General features: G+C 43.9%; 2 protein-coding genes across 2 annotated transcripts in view; one reads left to right on the top strand and one right to left on the bottom strand.

Annotated features, from left to right (window-relative positions):
• Positions 1-17,477, top strand: part of LOC109754955 (uncharacterized) — a 48,630-nt gene extending 31,153 nt beyond the window's left edge. Inside the window, exons 2-7 of the mRNA XM_040400693.3 lie at positions 10,694-11,665; positions 12,744-12,871; positions 13,058-13,860; positions 15,182-15,315; positions 16,717-16,857; positions 17,059-17,477. Of these exons, the coding sequence (XP_040256627.1) occupies positions 10,694-11,665; positions 12,744-12,871; positions 13,058-13,073 (1,116 nt within the window). The 3' untranslated portion in view covers positions 13,074-13,860; positions 15,182-15,315; positions 16,717-16,857; positions 17,059-17,477. The remainder of the gene's footprint in view (positions 1-10,693; positions 11,666-12,743; positions 12,872-13,057; positions 13,861-15,181; positions 15,316-16,716; positions 16,858-17,058) is intronic.
• On the bottom strand, positions 17,302-20,115 carry LOC109754948 (pectinesterase QRT1-like). The gene has a single exon (XM_073509264.1). The coding sequence runs from the start codon at positions 19,637-19,639 to the stop codon at positions 18,635-18,637; it is 1,005 nt and encodes a 334-aa protein (XP_073365365.1). The 5' UTR covers positions 19,640-20,115; the 3' UTR covers positions 17,302-18,634.
• Positions 20,116-20,447: the final 332 nt, after the last annotated feature.

Genomic DNA, 20,447 nt, shown 5'->3' with positions numbered 1-20,447 from the left:
AATATTCCACATATGTAGCCCCCAAGTGTCGGGTTGTCATGCTTGCAGCAAGCTGGGACTTGTAATTGCCTTATGCTCATAAAAACTTCAACCAGTGTAGCCCCCAAAGGCCGGGTCATTATGCAATAATGAGCAGGGACTTTGTAAATATAATCATGGAAACTTGACCAGCAATGTGTAGCCCCCAAGGGCCGGCTCATTTAGAATGTGATGAGTCAGGTCTTCAATAAGTTGAGCAAAAAATGACTTTGCATTAGCCCCCAAGTGCCATGGTACATGCTGGCAGTAACATGGGACTTGCATATTCGATGTTATATCAAATTGAATAATGTAGCCCCCAAGTGTCGGGTCGTAAGCCTGCAGCGACTCGGGACTATTCCTTCCATTGTAGAATAAATCATATCCATTGATAAAATAATAGCCATTGCGCCAAAGCGACTTTGAATACCTCATCTGTTGATAAGTAAATCCGGAGTTTAAATACCCGGTGGCTCTTGGCCGATGGCGATTTAATATGCCTCCATTGTAAGCCGGAATTTTTAGAACCCGGCGGCTTATAGCCTTGGAGAAAATCCAGAACGGATAATCATTTTGAAGCATCAATTTTAATGATGAGCTTGAACTTAAGCATTTATATAAGTCACAGTTCTGCAAATCCTGCACAGAGTTTAAACAACATACGCCCTGGCGACTTAGTATCAAAAGCCAGGGCGGGTAACCACCCGAATGTAGTCTTATCTTGCACATAAGTAGATCACAAGATTCCTTGGCGGTTTACCGCAGGGCAGGTCATAATATCTCATATATAACCACTGTGATATCGAATTTGTACTGCCGGTTTACATGACATGTGCAGTAAGGGCGATAACCCAATCCTTAGAAGCCAACGCTTTGAAATAGATGATGATTGTCATAAGCTGGCGATTTATCATTGAAAATGAAGCCGGGTTAAATAGAAACCACTAATATACACTTTAGATATGATAAAAAAAACTTCAAATAAAATCCAAAAAATTGTTTGCAAAAAGAGACTTCAAAAATTTTGAGGCTTCTGATTCGAATACGATCAGAAAACCGTCCAAAGGGGTTAAGCTAAGATTCGAATACGATCATATAGCCCCCAGTGGCTTTGGCGTTGCCGATCAAGAGGGTACCGACAGCTATGTTCTCTTTGGTTCGAATATGACCTATGTTTGAACAGGAAGCCCTCAAATGACCTTGAGAGTTGTTTAACCACGCTGATTCGAATACGATCCACGTCGGTTCCCAAAAGGGGTTGAGCTATGATTCGAATACGATCAAGAAGCCCCCAAGTGAGCTCGGCAGTGTGCCGATCAAGAGGATACCGACAGCTATGTTCTCTTTGGTTCGAATACGATCTATGTTTGAACAGGAAGCCCCCAAGTGACCATAATAAGATAAGCCGTAAAGCGGGATACCCATGTTTGAACTGTGCATCATGGCAGCAAGCCCTTTTTGGCACCCTTTAATCTTTCTGAGAACTCGAACTTGCGAGAGATTAATTCTTTTTAAACCAGAACCTTAAACCGGATATTGAGAGCTTCAAAGCTTTGTAAGAGATAAATTTACCTTGAGCCGGATGTTTGAACCGGATTTGAGAGCTTCAAAGCTTTGCGGGAGAGAGATATCTCTTGAACCGGATTTTAATCCGGAATCTTTATTTTGAACCGGCAATTTACTGACGGCCTTTAAATTTTTATCAATATGGTAGTAGCCTCCAGAACCGGGTTACCATTCCCTCCAACGACCCAGAGTTCTTGAGGCATGTCACTGTAGCCCCCGAGTCTCAAGATGACTCGAGGAGTTGGCTTGAGATTCTCCATATTTAACCGTGGTATAAACCGGCATGAGTTACTCAATAGCTCAGTGATATAATAATCCCTTTTTGCAGTAGATAATTTGTCCTACATTGAAAAACTTGCGAGCCAGAGTAATTGCTCTTTTTAAAGAAAGCAATATATAATAAAAATATACTGGATGGATTTCACCTGATATGTTAGGCCAGAAAATATCCACCGCAGAGTTAACCATCACCATGGTGAAGCTGAAATCAATCACGGGCGGGTCGACCGTGGGAGCAGACAGATGAGTCGGCCGCGACATTATAAACCGGTGCGGATGGGCAAGCTATCCTCCACGTTGTAAACCGGTGCGGACACGTGAACTGGCCGTCCGTTCATCAGGTAATGTGACACGGAGGAAAACGCCGTTGTAGAACGTTGCCAGTGCGTGCTTTATACCCGCAATATCACAATAATTTTATCTGTATATAAAAACACCAATAGGGCAGTGTAATGGTGCTCAGAGGAAATAAAAATATGTACTGATAAAATATATAGAAAGAATAGCACCTGGTATATTTTGTCCGATGAACGCGGACACTGATGATGTATAATGCTTGATGCGCGTCTTGATGATTTTTCTGATGTACGTGATACTAATAGTCCTCATGCAGTACTCTCGTGAGAAGTACTATTAGTAGTGGACCTTGGATTTGGTTCTCGACGTCAGCTAGCAGCACGTTATTAGGCTTGTTTTCATGGATACTTCTGTCATCAGATTCCCATTGTTCATTGTTCGCCACGTAGCGTCGGGCTTGCAGCTTTTGACAGCATGCTGCCGCCCCACGTGGCCTTCCTTGCAATTTCTGTCTGAGCACGTGTGGCTGTACAGCGCAGTTCTTGTTGCTGCCACAACCACATATTCGCAGGTAGCAGCAACCTGTTGATGTACGGCTGTAGGCGAAAAAAATTCCTGGGATTTGATCTGGCAGTGGTGGTGAGCTAGCGGCGCGTCGTGGCACGACTGAAGCCAGCCCAAGGCAGAGGTAGACCGCAGCAGCTGGAACAGCGCACGGAAAAAATGGGACAGCAGCTTCGACCGTGGTTAAGGCCAGGCAGCGACTCGCAGACGGTCCTTGAAGCAGCCCAGCAGTGGAAAGCGGCTCGGTTTGAGACTGAATTGGTTGATTCGGTTGACTGAAATAACGGCAGCTCTCGGCAGTCTGGCGGCTTAAATGCAGTGCAGGCCTGCAGTCTAGGAGTCGAGCACGGCGGTTTAATACAGCATGGCCTGCGGTTAAAAGCGGCTTGACCCTGGAGCTATGGCGATTTGTTCGAAGACGGCTCAGTAGAGGTGTAGCAGCTCGTGGCGGGAGTGGCGGGTCGAGGCCAGCGGCTTGGCCGCGGTAGAATACGGATGGCGCGCCGCGGACTCGCGATAGTAGAAGTGGCGGCTCGGTGGTGCGCCTAGCGGGTTGACGAAGTGGCTCTGACAGCGAGGTGGCAACCGGCGAGGTGATCCACTGATAAGGATGTACAAAACTCATATCCATGGAGTCCGATGACGGACGAGGTGTTTGCTGCGCTGTGGCCATAGATTTAGCTAGCCGTCGCAGTACTTGTTTGCAGCTAATTGCATCGTCCTTGAACTCCAGCTATTTTACTTGGCAGCCGAGGAAATCTCAAAACGAAGTAGTGCATGTGCTCCACATCGGTGACTGTTGGTTGGATTTTGGAGAGTTCGTACATACTAGTACCAATGTGTAATCCAATCTTTTATCCTGCTTTGTTGAAGTTGTACCTTTTGTTTAGTACTGTAATCTCCCCCATGGGATGTTTGAGAAATCAACTGATAGTGACCCATTGACAGCGCGAGCCGACCGACCGGAACAGTGACCCGGAAGCGTGTAGGCCAGCAGGGGTGCGCCGGAGCCGACCGGAACCGTGACCCGGTCCGGGCGTGCGGGCGGTCGAGGCTAGGTCGCTCGAAACAGGCATCAGTGGTGAAGGAGCAACGCCAAGGAGGGGTGCAGCGGCAACAGTTTGGCGGAGCAAGGCCACGGCTCGGAAACAGGCGTAATGGCCGGCGGCTGCCAGGCAGCGACTCGGCAGCGGATTCTCATGGGCGGCTCAAGGCGGAGTCCGAGTTCGTGGTCCTCTCTGCTTTCCCAGTCGTGGACTATTGTCTTCTTCTTCTCTTTTCTGTTTTTGCGTTTGAGGTGCTAGTTTGATCGTGACCTAACAATAATCAAATTGTCTTGATACTTGACCAAACCCAAGGCAATCCCCTGCATTCAGATTTGAATTGACCCTGTAGAAAACGTGTCCGTGTTCCCGGTACATGGTGGCGCTTGATGAAAATCCTTCGGTCTCGCCGACGCGTGAGTGCTTCAAAAAAAATTTAATCTGTCTTTGAATTGCATCGCCTCTCGGTATTATCAACTCGGCAACCTTGTGACGGCGCAGCAGCAAATATCAATCTTTTGTTGACCTCGGAGTCAAAGCGCCGTAGATACATCGCTCGTATAGTAAACCTTGTCTCGGACTCAGCGCATTGAAACGACGGCGAACAGACCACGTGCAGGGGCGGCAGCACAACATGTAACCCTAAAATAGTCTCGATCTCATACCTTTTGCCGCAGAACACCTTTGTCAATCTTGACCGACGAACTTATAGTGGATGTGAATTTTTCCACGACGGCTCTTGTTGAGCCGGAAAGTTGCAAGCTTCTCGAACCCTAAAAAAGATCCCTTCAAGAACTCAACACCACCGTGCGCGAGCCCCACGGTGGGCGTCAACTGTCGTGGAATCGTCACGGCAGATGTCCTAGTGTGAGAACTTAGTCGTGAGGCCAACACATCTATGCGGTAGCTTGAGAGGGGTTGATCGGGACGAGAGACGCAACACGCAAGATAAGAATTTAGATAGCTTCGGGCCCCGGGAAACATCATCCGGTAATAACCCTACATGCTGTTTGTGGCTAGGTCTTATTATGATCATGAGTGAGTCGCCGGTTTGGCCGGCTCTTTGTGTCTAGCCCTCGAGATTGTTTCTTGTTTCTCCTCCCTCTTTGGGGTGCCCTGCCCCTCCTTATATAAGTTGAAGGGGCGGGTTACATGACTAGTCCTAATAGTACTAGGATTACTCTATTACAAGTGGAGTCCTAGTCTTGCTTCCTTTGTAAGGGAATATTCCTTACGCTTTCCTCTTAAGCCGGCCCACCATAACATGAGCCGGCCTTCTGGGCCTTGGGCCTAGTCTTCTATCTGACCGCCGTCGGGGCCATCCATGAGCCGTCTGGTTCATGAGTTGTCTGACCAATGAGCCGCCAGACCCATGAGTCGCTAGTCCTCCGCCGGGTCATCGGTGAAATGCCAAGTCCGGCCGGGTCATACTTCCGGCCGGGTCATACCGCGGGGTATATCCCCGACATGTAGTGTTGACCGTACCTCAGTTTAGTTTGACTCTTCACCAGCGCCAGCTTCAGCTTCAGAGCAGCATTGTCCCCCACTATATGGAGCATATCACTCATGATAGCATTCCAGGAGAGGAAGTTCCAACTTTGTATTCCTATGTCCCAAAATAAGTGTCGCTGGCGGAGGGTGTATAATATACAATAGATATCAAAGTGAATCATTCACTGTTTGTTCTTTGTTGGTACCCCTTTCCTTCGGCACCAGATCGGAGGGGGTCTTGTCTTCCTTGCCATTGTGCTAGACAAGAGCTTTAAAACGATCCACGTGCACATGTCTTATCATTGCTTCTACAAATGAAGCAAATCTATACACTTGAATTGGTTCTTATATTTATAAAAGACATACTTTATTGACTCATAATATCGCACCAAAAGAATACAAGTACCACGAGCACACGTCCGGCCTCTACACGACTATAATGCACACAACCAACACCAACACACAAACATGAAAAACGCAACCCCTGAAAGTCGTGTTGAAGTGAACTCGAGCATACAACAACAACCATCAACTCGAACTCCGTCCATGTCATCATTTCAACTCCAAAGCTGATTTTATGCTAGTATAATTGGATGGAGATTTTGCAAAGAATCTATTCACCATGTGTCATCATGTCTGTCTCAGTTAACCAATTTGTTTGCTAGGAAGGACTTTGTTTGAGTATAGCCTCCCATGGCATTATCAGTCATTACATAATCAGAAAGTGAAAAACCTACATGTAATGCTACATACCGATAGATCTACCGTTGTCCTTCGTTGCATCAAGATTAGTGCAGTGAATTGCCGTATAAGTTGAGAATCATTTTGCTCCAGGTAGTGCATTGCAAGACGTGCTGATATGCAAATCTTTTTTGTCCGCATGTTGTCAGGGATGGGTGGGCGGCTGCATGAACATATGGCTCTCTCTCCAAACTAAAGATTTGCCATTTATTTTAATTGTGACATTTTTTAAATGGAAATAACTTTTCAACCAAAATTTTGTTATTGGAACTTTTTACATATTTGAATTTAGGTCAACAAGATCCTTAAAACAAGACCAATCTCTGATATATTTTAAACAAGTTCAGAATTCACGAATATTTTTGACTCATCTATAAAGAAAACGGATTTCACTCATTTCTTAATGACCGGGAGTGTGCAATATATATAAAACACTGATTTCACTCATTCAAAATGTTCATTTTACTCATTTCGCTAAATAAATAATTTCAATCATTTTCAGAAAGAATGATGTAACTCATTTAAAGGAACATGTTTCACTCATTTAAAAGCAGATTTTTCAGTACTTTCTAAACCATTGATTTCACTAAATTCAAAACACTAATTCCATTCAACTAAAAATCACTTCTTTCAGAGAAGTGGTTTCACGAATTTCACATGATTCAAGAAAAGGTTTTCACTCATAGAGCAAAACTTATTTCATTCAATTCGAAAAACTCCGTTCACTCATTTCAAAAGACTTATTTCACTAATTTTTATAGGACATTTCACTCATTTTTTTTTAAAAAACCACTCTTGGAAAAAAAATCTATTTCAGTTATTTTTAAAAACTTATTTTGCCCATTAAAGAAACAAAGTTCACTCATTTCTTAAAAACCAGGACTGTGAAATATATTCAAAACATTGATTTCACACTCATTTCACAAGACTTATTTCACTCAATTTAAAAAATAATCTCACTTGTTATTAGAAAGACCAGTTTCACTCATTCAAAATGACATATTTCGCTTATTTTGAAAAATATATTTTATCATTTTATAAATCATTGATTTTACTTAAAGTAAACACTGAATTCATTCAACTTAGAAAATAATTTCAGTTATTTCAAAGAAGTGGTTTCACTTATTTCACACAACTAAAAAAAGTTGTCACTCGATTAAAAAAAGGGTCTTAGTCATTTCAAACAACTGATTTCACTGAATTTAAAAAATCACTCATTTCAAAGAAAAAAATGATTTCACTCAATTTACATTTTAGGTAGCAGATTTCACTCATTTCAAAGGAGTGATTTCAATAATTTCGCAAGATTCAAGAAAAAGGTTTCACTCATTTTGCAAAAATGATTCCAGTTAATTCAAAAAACTCCTTTCACTCATTTAAAAAAACTATTTCACTCATTTTAAAAAGGTCACACTTCTATAAAATCTCATTTAACTCATTTTGAACAACATTCTTTGCTCATTTTATAGAAAAAATAGAGTTTACTCATTTCTTAAAAACCAAGAGTGTGAAATACATTAAATACAGTGGTTTCACTCATTTCGGAAGAATTATTTCACTCAATTCAAAAAAGAAATTCACTCATTATGAGAAAGGCCAATTTCACTCTTTTAAAACAACATATTTCACTCATTTCCAAAAAAATATTTCATAATATTTCTGAATCCTTGATTTCACTTAATTCAAAACACTGACTACACTCAACTCGAAAAATAATTTAGTTATTTCAAGGAAGTGGCTTAACTTATTTCACACAATTTTAAAAATCAATCATGTCAAAAATCTGACCTCAGCCATTTCAAAAAATTGATTTAACTGAATTTGAAAAACCACTCATGTCAAAAGAAAACCAATTTCACTCATTATACATTTTAGGTAGCAGATTTCACTAATTTCAAAAACTTGATTTCATTTAGATGAAAACATTGAATCTTCTAAAAAGAAAACTAATTCCACCAAAAGAACTTTCTCTCATTTTCAGAAATCAGGTTCCGCTCATTTCAAAAGAATAATTTCCATAAACTGAAAAACAATTTTCACTCATTGGTCTCTTTGTTGGCAGTTTCACACATTTAGATTGAGTGAAACAAGTGGATTGAAACGTTGAAGTTTAAACATGTTTGAAATGTATCCAAGATTGATCTTGTTCTAAAGGTCTTGCACCGTGAGTTGAAATATATTTTTCTTTCAAAAATGAGATTATGATTAATAAGATATTCATAATTTAAATTGGCTAACATGAAATAAAGTCCATGTATTTGTTTGTTGTGTGTGTGTGTGTGAGGGAGAGAGAGTGTGTGTTGGAAATATGCCCTAGAGGCAATAATAAATGGTTATTATTATATTTCTTTGTTCATGATAATTGTCTATTGTTCATGCTATAATTGTGTTATTCGGAAATCGTAATACATGTGTGAATATATAGACCACAACGTGTCCCTAGTAAGCCTCTAGTTGACTAGCTCGTTGATCAACAGATAGTCATGGTTTCCTGACTATGGACATTGGATGTCATTGATAAAAGGGATCACATCATTAGGAGAATGATGTGATGGACAAGACCCAATCCTAAGCATAGCATAAAAGATCGTGTAGTTCGTTTGCTAGAGCTTTTCCAATGTCAAGTATCTTTTCCTTAGACCATGAGATCGTGTAACTCCCGGATGCCGTAGGAGTGCTTTGGGTGTACCCAACGTCACAACGTAACTGGGTGACTATAAAGGTACACTACGGGTATCTCTGAAAGTGTCTGTTGGGTTGACACGGGTCGAGACTGGGATTTGTCACTCCGTATGACGGAGAGGTATCTCTGGGCCCACTCGGTAATGCATCATCATAATGAGCTCAATGTGACTAAGGAGTTAGCCACGGGATCATGCATTACGGTACGAATAAAGTGACTTGCCGGTAACGAGATTGAACAAGGTATTGGGATACCGACGATCGGATCTCGGGCAAGTAACGTACCGATTGACAAAGGGAATTGTATACGGGATTGATTGAATCCTCGACATCGTGGTTCATCCGATGAGATCATCGTGGAACATGTGGGAGCCAACATGGGTATCCAGATCCCGCTGTTGGTTATTGACCGCAGAGGCGTCTCGGTCATGTCTGCATGTCTCCCGAACCCGTAGGGTCTACACACTTAAGGTTCGGTGACGCTAGGGTTGTAGAGGTATTAGTATGCGGAAACCCGAAAGTTGTTCGGAGTCCCGGATGAGATCCCAGACGTCACGAGGAGTTCCGGAATGGTCCGGAGGTGAAGAATTATATATAGGAAGTCCACTTTCGGCCACCGGGAAAGTTTCGGGGGTTATCGGTATTGTACCGGGACCACCGGAAGGGTCCCGGGGGTCCACCGGGTGGGGCCACCTATCCCGGAGGGCCCCATGGGCTGAAGTGGGAAGGGAACCAGCCCTTAGTGGGCTGGGGCGCCCCCCATGGGCCTCCCCCTGCGCCTAGGGTTGGAAACCCTGGGGGTGGGGGGCGCCCCACTTGACTTGGGGGGAAGTTTCCCCCCTGGCCGCCGCCCCCCTTGTAGATGGGTTCCAGGGCCGACGCCCCCCCTCCTCCAGGGGGCCTATATATAGGGGGGAGGGAGGGCTGCTGTACCCTAGCCCTTGGCGCCTCCCTCTCCCCCTGCAACACCTCTCCCTCCCGCTTGCGCTTGGCGAAGCCCTGCCGGGATCCCGCTAATTCCACCACCACGCCGTCGTGCTGCTGGATCTCCATCAACCTCTCCTTCCCCCTTGCTGGATCAAGAAGGAGGAGACGTCGCTGCTCCGTACGTGTGTTGAACGCGGAGGTGCCGTCCGTTCGGCACTCGGTCATCGGTGATTTGGATCACGGCGAGTACGACTCCATCAACCCCGTTCATTGGAACGCTTCCGCTCGCGATCTACAAGGGTATGTAGATGCACTCCTTTCCCCTCGTTGCTAGTATACTCCATAGATGGATCTTGGTGATGCGTAGGAAATTTTAAAATTCTGCTACGATCCCCAACAGAGAGATGTTGCATGCGTACTACGCCATGCCGGTTACTGGCACAAAGACATCCTGATTGTCATCGACAAGGTCAAGCTGGCTTCGAAGCGGCGACACGTCACATCGGCGGATCGTTCTGGTGGGAGTAGTGGTCATTCGGCGGTAATGAAATCTCGATGTAATTTTTATTATGTCTGAGATGCTTTGTACTTCCGGTGAACTTCTATAAAATATCTCATCATTTTCGCCAAAAAAAAGTTACTATGTGACATAAATCAAAGGCTCATCTATTTAATAGGCCCCTCATTTTTTGAAACAATCACTTTTCTCTTATCGGGCCCAACAACCAACATGTGTGCACTGTTCTTCCACATCTCATCCTTCCCTCATCTCTCAAGACCTACCCAGTTGCCATGCTGGCTATCACCCCGACCATCCCTCTAAAGGCCCCTCCCCCACCTTGACTTGCAGAAACTCCGTCAACCCTCGCACGAGCCCTGGGATTCGACGAGGTACTGGCTCGACCTTAGGGAAGCCGATGCTCGTCGTTGTCGCTCCTCACGCCATCCCCATCTTCGGCCTCAGGCAAAGCGAAAATTGACTGACGCTCAAATATCTTTTCCATGCACATGATGATTAGCAAATGTGTAAATAAAAATACATGTCAACTCATTTTTCTCTCTTCAAAATACATGTAAAATAATAGTGTCATAAACTTTTCAATATAAAAAAACTTACAATATATTCCCTCAAAAAACTTTTAAATGCATTTTCCCCCAATCTTCTTCCTCCCCGGTCCCCGCCTTATCCTCGGCCGCGATTGCGTTGGCATCGTCGTTCTTCCCGGGCCATTCAAACTCTCCCCCGCAGTCGCAATGCCGATGCAGTTCCTCTCGCTGCCCAGCGCCCCCGCCGCCTCCCCCGCGCCGCACCTCCTCCCTCCCAAGCTCTTCTTCCTCAAGCCCCTCTCCTCCTCCGCCGCCTCCTTCCGCCGCCCCTCCCAGCCCCCGCCACCGGCCCCAAACCCTCCCCTCCGCCCCCACCGCCCCCGCCTACTCCCCCTCTCCCCAACCCGCTCTCCTCCAAGCTATGGCTCTCCAGCAAGCTCTCCCCGCCCCCGCCTCCCCCTCCCCCACCCCGAACGCGGCAACACCACCATCCCCCGCCTCCGCCAGTGGAGCCGGAGGAAGAGGAGGATGTGGAGGATGCGGAGGGGGATTTCCGGCAGAAGGGGAAGGTGTTCGTCGGGAACCTGCCGCTGCGGGCGAGGAAGGCGGAGGTGGCCTACTTCTTCCGCCAGTTCGGGCCGCTCGACAAGGTGGAGTTCGTGCGCACCCACGACGACCCCGAGCGCAACGCCGGCTTCTGCTTCCTCTACTACGCGGACGCGGACGCGGACGCCGAGGGCCAGGGCGCCGAGGCCGCCGCGGAGCGCGCGGCGGAGGTCGACGGGGTGGACTTCCGGGGCAGGTCGCTCACGGTGCGGCTCGACGACGGGAGGAAGGGGCGGGCCAGGGCGGAGGACCGGGCGCGCTGGGTGGACCACGGCCGAGGGAAGGAGGCGCCGTCGCCCTGGCACCACGGCAGGGACGAGGCCTGCCGCGAGTTCCGCAGGGTGGTGGAGTCGCGGCCTGAGGACTGGCAGGCCGTCGTCTCCGCCTTCGAGAGGATCCCCAAGGTGGGTGGTTTCTCTTACCACCTCAGCCCTGTTATCTGCTACTCCTAGTTGCAGTGCTCCTCCACTTAATATGCCAATTGCATATATCATCTTAACATGTGGTGACACTGATATGGTACTGAATAGTTCCTCTACGATGGCAATTGCACAATAATGCGTGGGTGGTCTAGTTGTCCATCCATGGCAGATGATCTGTGATTGCACACACTAAAAATTCACTTTCTGTAAATCTCATTAGCCTAATGCAGTTGGTGCACAGCTTGCCTCTGCTGTTTACTTTGATGTTATCTGCAATTCAATTGAAGTTCAAGTTCCCAAATATCTGGCTAGTTGACTGTTACAGAGTTTGCTGCTCCACAAGGTGTTCTATGAACAGTTCTTGTAGTCATTCTGCATTTTCTGCATATTTTGTACAGTTTTGCTAAAGCACATCTTTGATATTACTCCCTCTGTTCCTAAATATAAGACGTTTTGGTAGTTCAATTGAAGTGCCAAAACGTCATATGAGTTGATTAGCCTAATGAGTTCTGTAAATCTCATTAGCCTAATGCAGTTGGTGCACAGCTTGCCTCTGCTGTTTACTTTGATGTCATCTGCAATTCAATCACAATTCAAGTTCCCAAATATTTGGCTAGTCGTCTGTTGAAACTTAGCTTCTCCAGAAGGTGTTACTCAATTACATGAACAATTCTTGTAGTCATTCTACATTTTCTACATATTCTGTAAGCTGTAGCCATGTGCAGGTAGATTGTATTTTTGTGCGTGCAAGCAACTGTGTTTCAACTCATATTGATCCTTTCATGTTCAAAAATCTGCATAATGATATTTATGCATCCACAACCTCCTATGGAAGTTGCACAACAGTTTATTTGACATGCAGGGCCGAGAAAGTAAATAATGTCTGTTTGATTGATGCCCGCTGCATTGTTTTTTCCCATAATACCCCGCTGCATTGTTTTTCCCATAATACCCCGCTGCATTGTTTTTATTGCACAGAAGATAGAATCGCCTGATAATCTCATTGTAATTCAATTATTTGGATATGATCCATTTATATTCTTTATTTTGATTGTTTCAGCCATCAAGGAGAGAATTTGGTCTGATGATTGTGTATTATGCCAAGCGGGGAGATAAGCATCATGCCCGTGCAACCTTTGAGAACATGAGAGCAAGGGGAATAGATCCCAATGCCTTTGTCTTCACAAGGTAGGTGCATGTTAGCTGTTACTTACATTTTTTAGGTCCTTTCTTTTCCATGATAGACAGACTAATGTAGGATAAAATAAAAGCCAGAGGTATTGTGCAAACAACTTTATGGAATGGACAAACTGCAAAACTTATTACATGTAAAATTGACTAATTGAGCATGAACTTGTTTCTGCATGGTACCAGATTGAAAGGTGACTGAGGAAATATTACTAGTGAACCGACCCAGAAACAGAATAGGCTGCCACCTTAGTGCCAGTTTGCCAATGTGAAATAAAGATTTTTATCGATGCAGATAGTGAGATACAAAGGCAGGTGGTTCTCAATGTCACATCTAGAAAAAAATGCTTTACATAGATAGTGTGCTCCAGTCATAATTCTTTTTAAACATAAAAATAAAAATCCTTCAACAGTGTGTTGTAGTCACATCTACCATTCTTAAGAAGTTGCTCCCCACTACTCCTTATTCTCTCACCATGCACACTGTCCACATCAGCAATGTGCCACGTCATATTCAGTTTTCAAAAGCAGCCAATCAGTCTTATTTCCCTGCTGTCACGGCGGTGGAAAAAAAATCTGTTTCCCCCCTCACCTGCAGCCGCTCATCCGGCATTGCGCTGGCTCCACCTTCCTCAACTCACCTTCCAAGAACGGTGGCACCAACTCAGCCGCCCGTTCCCCTTCCCCTTCCACTTCCGCTTTTAATTCCCAACCAGTCCGGCCTCCCCCGCTCCATCTTCTTGGTTCACAAATCTGCCATTGGTACAAGACGCCGGCTCCAAGGTCGCCATCCATGCCAAATCGGTGCCTGCTAGCACTACGCCCAGCAGCCACTGCTCAGCTCCTTCCGCCTGCTGCCGCTCGACGGATCCGAGGGGGATGAGAAGGATAAGGAGTGTGCCGGCTATGAGGGATAGAGAAGCAGGGGATCATGGCGGAGTGTGGCAGCGGCAATGAAAGCTAGATGGGACAAATCTCTAATGTATCAGGTTAGTCCAGAACACCCTCCCGCTCCCTCCAATCCTCATCTATTGTCTTGCTGCTATGCCACTGATTTAGGATACGACGCCATATTCTCATGCGTTTGTTGCTTTGTTCATACAAGGATCAATACATCCACTGCTACGGTACCATGTACATAAATTTGTTGCATTCCCTTGCATCTAGCGAAAACTCTGAATTCCCATTGACTCGAGTAAATGCATGCACCCAAATCTGAATTCTGGTTGGATTCAGTGAAAACATGCAGTTCTTAAGATTCCTGTATATCTCATTTAGACTTGAGATGGATAATTCTTATGATTCTCCATGTATCAGTTCCCTCTGTGGTACAATTTATTTATTACTGTATTACCTTCAGATCCAATGGTTACAGTTTTATTGTCCTTTGTTTCAGGGTTCAGCATAAGCATCTGGTAGATTAGATATGACTGAGTTTCTTTTTTGATTTTTAAGGGTCCTTACTTGCTGGCATGCACATCAATTATTTGCCAAAATTTCATACTAAAGTGGGCGAAATTTTTGCACATGGTTGTTTGTTAGCGGTAAATTAAATATTGCAGCATTTTTAGCCAAGACTATAGAGGCAAGTAATTTGATTGCTAGATATATCCACATGGAATTATAAGTTGGGCAGTTTATGTATATGAACATGTGTTCCTCTTTTGTCATAGATAATCATCTTAATGTGCCCAGCACATTGATTAGATTTTTTTAAACCATTTTAGTTTACTGTTTGTGAAGGGGAGCCTTGGCGAAGTGGTAAAGCTGCTGCCTTGTGACCATGAGGTCACGGTTCAAGTCCTGGAAACAGCCTCTTACAAAAATGTAGGGAAAGGCTGCGTACTATAGACCCAAAGTGGTCGGACCCTTCCCCGGACCCTGCGCAAGCGGGAGCTACATGCACCGGGCTGCCCTTTTAGTTTACTGTTTGTGGCTTTTATGGTTGTCAGATGTTGGCCTCAACAGTTTCGTACTTCATTGCTATATAGGATTCCTTACGCTTGAACTGTGGTCTCTAGAAATATTATGCAAGATTTGGTACATACGCTCCGTGTCAATCTGCTACCCAAATCTGAAAATTTGTACGTCCTAGGTAACAACTTATTCCTCTCACCATTTATATCTTTTGAATGCACCGATATCTTTATCACTAATGTCACCCACCTGTTCTTTTGTTTGTATCCAAGAAACAAGAACATACTCACAGGACATTCACAGTATAATGGCCACCAAATTTCACCTTCATCAACAGTGTTGTAAATCAAGAAAATAAATATATGCTAGGATCTGAGTCAGTTGTTTTGGCAGGGCCTCAAAAGCGTTGGAGTTTCTCATACAGCGGGTGCATGTTCTGGAAACAATCTTAACGAGTCTCAGCCCATGAAGTGGCATGGTTGCGAAGAATGGCAGGACTGAATGGTCGATGGCCATCATACGATCTGGTAGGTCTATGCCTAATCCTGCTTCTATCTTTCTTTCTTGGACAGAACTAAAACATTTAAATTTCTATAGGTTTCTTTATGAGCATAAATATATATTGTCGTACATTATTTCTTTCATCATATTGGTGCATAACTTTATGTCCTCCTTGGTAAGAAACTACTTTGATCTAGCAGCAACAGCTCTATTGTTTGATATTTTGATTACTCGAACGCCTAGGAAATGCATAATATGATGGCTTAAACAAGCTGGCAATAAGTAATGAATTTGTGCAGGCTAAATATTCTTGATGTTTAAATCCATGACATTGTCCAATAACATGTTGAACCCAACTATGATTTTGCGGTTTGTGCCAAGATCTTGCGATTGTCATTCTCTCTCAATTTACTTTTGTTACTAATACATGTTTCTTGAGGGCAGGCCTGGCGTAGTGGTGAAGTCCTCCCCACTTGTGCCAAGAGGTCCTGGGTTCGAACCAGCCTCTCTGCATTGCACTTTGCAGGGGTAAGACTAGGTTCCTATAATCCCTCCCCAGACCCCACCTTGTGTGGGAGCTTCTATGCACTGGATCTGTCCTTTACTAATACATGTTTCTTCTTTAATAAGAATATTGTCAGCCATCATTTCTTGCCTATTAGGAAAATATATATATCTTGCAATGGAAAATATTTTTTTGTTTCATTTTCTAAGTCTGCTGAATACATACCAAAGGAGTTGAACGCAGGATTTCCCCTGCTAAATTTGTGGTTATATCTCCTTTTCCCTCCTGCACCTACTCTTCCAATTTTTATCTGTCCACTTATTCACAATAAGCCATATAGCCTATGAATAATTCACACTGTTAGAGAAAGCTTGAAGCAATGACGACCTGTCATCCATGTATTTTTTGCACGATGTACATATAGTCTTTGAGGCTAGCAGAAGTGCAGAACTTTGAGAGAATGCTTGAAGCAAGGATGCATGTAGACCTATCAAGCATGTATTTTTTTGCAAGATGTATATGTAGAATTTAAGGCTAGCAGAATCTTCAGATGTCCGTTTGTTGTATATAGTTATATCTGATGATATATTGATTGATTGCTCTCTATTGGCCAAATTATGGATGTAGTTCCACATGTTTGTCAGACATGGAAAAACTACGGAATTTGTTGTTGTATAATATTAATTATAGTTACTGAAAATTATTAGTCAGTACTTGCTCTCCATTTGAAATGTTTCATGCTTCCACGCTTAGAAAAAGAATAAGATACAAGTTATCGCAGCCAAATGTCCCGCCGCAACGCGCGGGGTATCATCTAGTTTCTATTATACTTCTACATTTGCGATGTTGCTAGATATAATCTTCATGGTTGCTTCACTTTGCTGGCTTCTCCCCTGCATTAAATTTTATTCATTTCATGCAGCCTTGTTCACGCTTATGCAGTTGCTAGAGATATGCGTGGAGCGCTGTCATGTGTTGAAGAAATGAAAGCTGAGGGCATTGGGCTGACAATTGTTACTTACAGTATCCTTATTTCAGGATTCGGCAAAATCAATGATGCTCAGTGAGTAACCAACCCCCTACCCTCTCCTCCCTCTATGTTCTCCTTATGTCCTTTATTCAGAACTTCTGATATTTATAATAATATTTTTGCATTTGACAGATTCAGACATTTTCTTTATGTACCATGTCACTTGACTTTTCATGTCTCTATTTCTCAGCCCAAGACGGCTTCTTGCTAATATCTTTTCTCTTGTTTCCGAAGATCTGCAGACAACTTGTTCAAAGAGGCTAAGACCAACCTGGCGGATCTCAATGGGATCATATATAGCAACATCATACATGCCCACTGGTTAGTGTTACCAGATTCATCAGGCCCTTCAAAATTCAAATGGAGATAACTATTACATGGGAAATGATTATGATACTAATATGTTACCTATTTGGCGCTGTAGTAATATCAGCTTGTAGCTCATATAGTATCGATCTAGCACTCAAGTGTATGTACTTTCTGCAGCCAGTCTGGCAATATAGTATCGATCTAGCACTCAAGTAGATGATTTGATGATTGTTTCTCCTAGTTTATTATGCATGCTATTGTTTATTGAGGTGGACAAATGTTAAGTGTAGTCAGTTATGTAATTGGATGTTTAATTTGGTTATGCAATCATGTTGTTATAAGTATATATCTTGTTGTTCTATAGAGAGAGCATAGATGGTGTGCAGACAGAGCAAATCACATCAAGCGTTTGTTCACAACACACACGCCTTATTAGCAGAAATCGTGTGTGTTATTATCGGTCTTACCACACAATTCTCCATCTGGGCAATTGTTTGTGTTATTTTGACTCATCGTAGATAGTTCAGTCGAGTGACCTATATGTCGTCTATCGCACACATCTCGATTTGGGTAACCGTTTGTGTTATTTTGGCTCATTGCAAATAGTTCATCTGAGCGACATGTATGCCGTCTATCGCACACATCTTGATCTGGTTAATCATTTGTGTTCTGCTGTATCATCTCAAACAGATCGTATGGATCGAATGTATGCCATGTATCGCACACACAACTCTTATCTGAATCGTGTTTGATGGATCAGCCATCACACGCAGTTCATTTTATTGGAGACAGTTTTCCATACCGTTTGCGATTCATGCATCGCACACAGTTTGGTCGAATGGTCTCCTATACATGTGTCGTCTTAGGACTTTCCTGTATTAGTGTGATTACTTCCTCTGGAAAGCCCCTGGCTGATCATCTGTAAAAGGGGGGTAGCACTACTCCCCGGTGCGGTAGCTATACACCAATAAGAGTAACACGGGATGAGAGACATCTCTTAGAGGGGTTTTCCTTTATCCGCACATGTTTGAACAGGTCATCAAAGCTCAGTGCAATAACAGTATCAACTCACGTGATCATTGAGATTTATACAATAAATACATTTGAACCATGCAATAGAGAAAATAATATTTAGGCATTTAATATATATATAAACCATAGTACAATATATGTCTATTTCATGCATGGGCATGCATCACGCTATATATTGGAAGTGTTAAAAGAGATAAAACATACACTTCTTTATAATATGCATGCAATATTAAAGAGGTGAGTATGTGGTTGTATTTATGGATCAGCCGGGGGAAGGGGGGTAATCCATGAGCCACCTGAGATGAAGCTTTTGCACGTAAAGGGCTTGGCCTGAGCCTCAGTTAGGGATAGGGCCCATCCAGCCTTCTTCGATGCATCTAACCCAGGCCCATAGCATTTGAACTCACCATAGTAGATCCCACTGGTGTGTGATGAAGCAAGCAAACAAAATGTGTTAGTTTGATCAATCCTATATATGAACTAAAGCCACATGGATTAGTGGTGTTAATAAGTACCTCTTAGGAATTTTCATATTCCCCTTTTCCCATATGATGGGAACAATTTCGCTGTCCATCTCAGTGGAGGAGTACACAACCTGCGAGAAGTTCCCCGATGCCCTTCCTAAGAATACTGGTTTCCCCTCACCCTTGATGGTACAATTCTTGAAGGAGAAACCACTCTCACTGTTGATACGGCTCTCGCTAGCCCACCCCTCTTGTGCCACTTCCATGTTGGTGATATCCTTGTTAGTAGAGATGATACTACAATCTTCATACAAAGATCGTGCGGATCCGAAGATGAAGTCGACACTTCCCTTGATTGTAGAGGCCTTGAAGTAGTGAAGCCCCTGATGGTCATACAAGGCTCCCTGGCCGCCCTCGATCGTGCAGTTATAGAAAATTGCCTTTGTGCCCGTCACATGCAATGCAGTGGCTTGCACTTGTTTGTCGCCCGCCTTGGCAGGAAGTGCATCATTCTTGATGATAATACCATAGGCAATGAAATAGTCAGACTCTATGGTAACAGTGCTACTACCACGGGAGGTGAGGAGCTTGCCATCCTTGCCCTTGGTCATGGCGGTATCATTCCACACGATAACAGCAGGGTTGGAGGGATCGGACTTTAGCGTGACGAAGGGCTTATCTTTTCCAATGAACACCTTCTCACGGAACACTGTTCCGGGTTTTAGGTTAAACATATGTCGTCTAGTGTTGTCATTGGGGATGTTGGAAATGCACTCACTGATGCTCTTGTACATGCCATCTTCAGCGCCAAAGATAGTGTATGGATCAACGCCATTACCAAGCCTTGAGGCTTCTGCTGTGGAGAGCTTGGCGTCAAGTGTCGATGTGGCTACGCTAGTCTTGCTCTCTTGCAATGCCACCCATTGATCAAAACCATCTTGTCGTGACAGCACTGGAAACAACGCAAGCATGAGCAACCCCATGAAGAACGAGAGTTTCTTCATCCCCATGATTGATGCAATATGCAAGGTGTGCTTTCTTCTCTTTGTGGCTAACGGTTTATTGAGTTAGGGTATATATAGTTCACATTGGCAGGTAATGAGAGGACGAGCAGAGAACAAGCAAGGAGAGTGGTCTTGAATCAATTCTCCTCCCGAGGTAGGTGCATGACCCTCAGTTTTATGGATGGTCTGCATTGCCTTTACCAGATCATCGACTAGATGACACATGTATTTCTTTCTCCTTTTATTCCATCAACCGAGATACATATTTACAATGTAAAATTCATGCATCCCTTCGTGTTGCATGACAAACAATTGGTTACATGGGACATTCTCGGGGATAAGGATATCTTACGCACGCATGTGCCATTTTTTGTTCAAGAACATGCAAGAGCATTGCATGTCTTTTCCATTAAGAAGAAGAGGGTCTCCGTGATTTCAGCAAAACGATAAACTTGCTGGTTCACTCATTCATGTAATGTACGTGTGTGTAGGACTCAAGTACGGGCTGAAAGTGTGCTGCGGCACCGGTGGGCATGGGTCGTACAACTACAACAACGGGAACATTCGTGGTTGTTTGGGGCCTTTCATGTTACTCATCAGAAAAGAAAAACTGTGCATCAGTGTCATATATATAGAGATATGTTTTCTGGAGGAGAGACCATGTCTCCAGAGCTTCCCTGAAGATGCATTCATGAGCTATAATGGTGTCGTGCAGCGCCTCTAGCTAGGAATGCAATGCGCCTTTTTTTGTTCCCTCACTCTCCATAGATATTGGATGGGATTCATCGATCGATATCATGGTGGGAACTTTATT

The sequence above is a fragment of the Aegilops tauschii genome, chromosome 2 (assembly GCF_002575655.3).
Source record: "Aegilops tauschii subsp. strangulata cultivar AL8/78 chromosome 2, Aet v6.0, whole genome shotgun sequence".
Taxonomy (NCBI): Eukaryota; Viridiplantae; Streptophyta; class Magnoliopsida; order Poales; family Poaceae; genus Aegilops; species Aegilops tauschii.
This window is presented reverse-complemented; position numbering and strand designations above follow the sequence as displayed.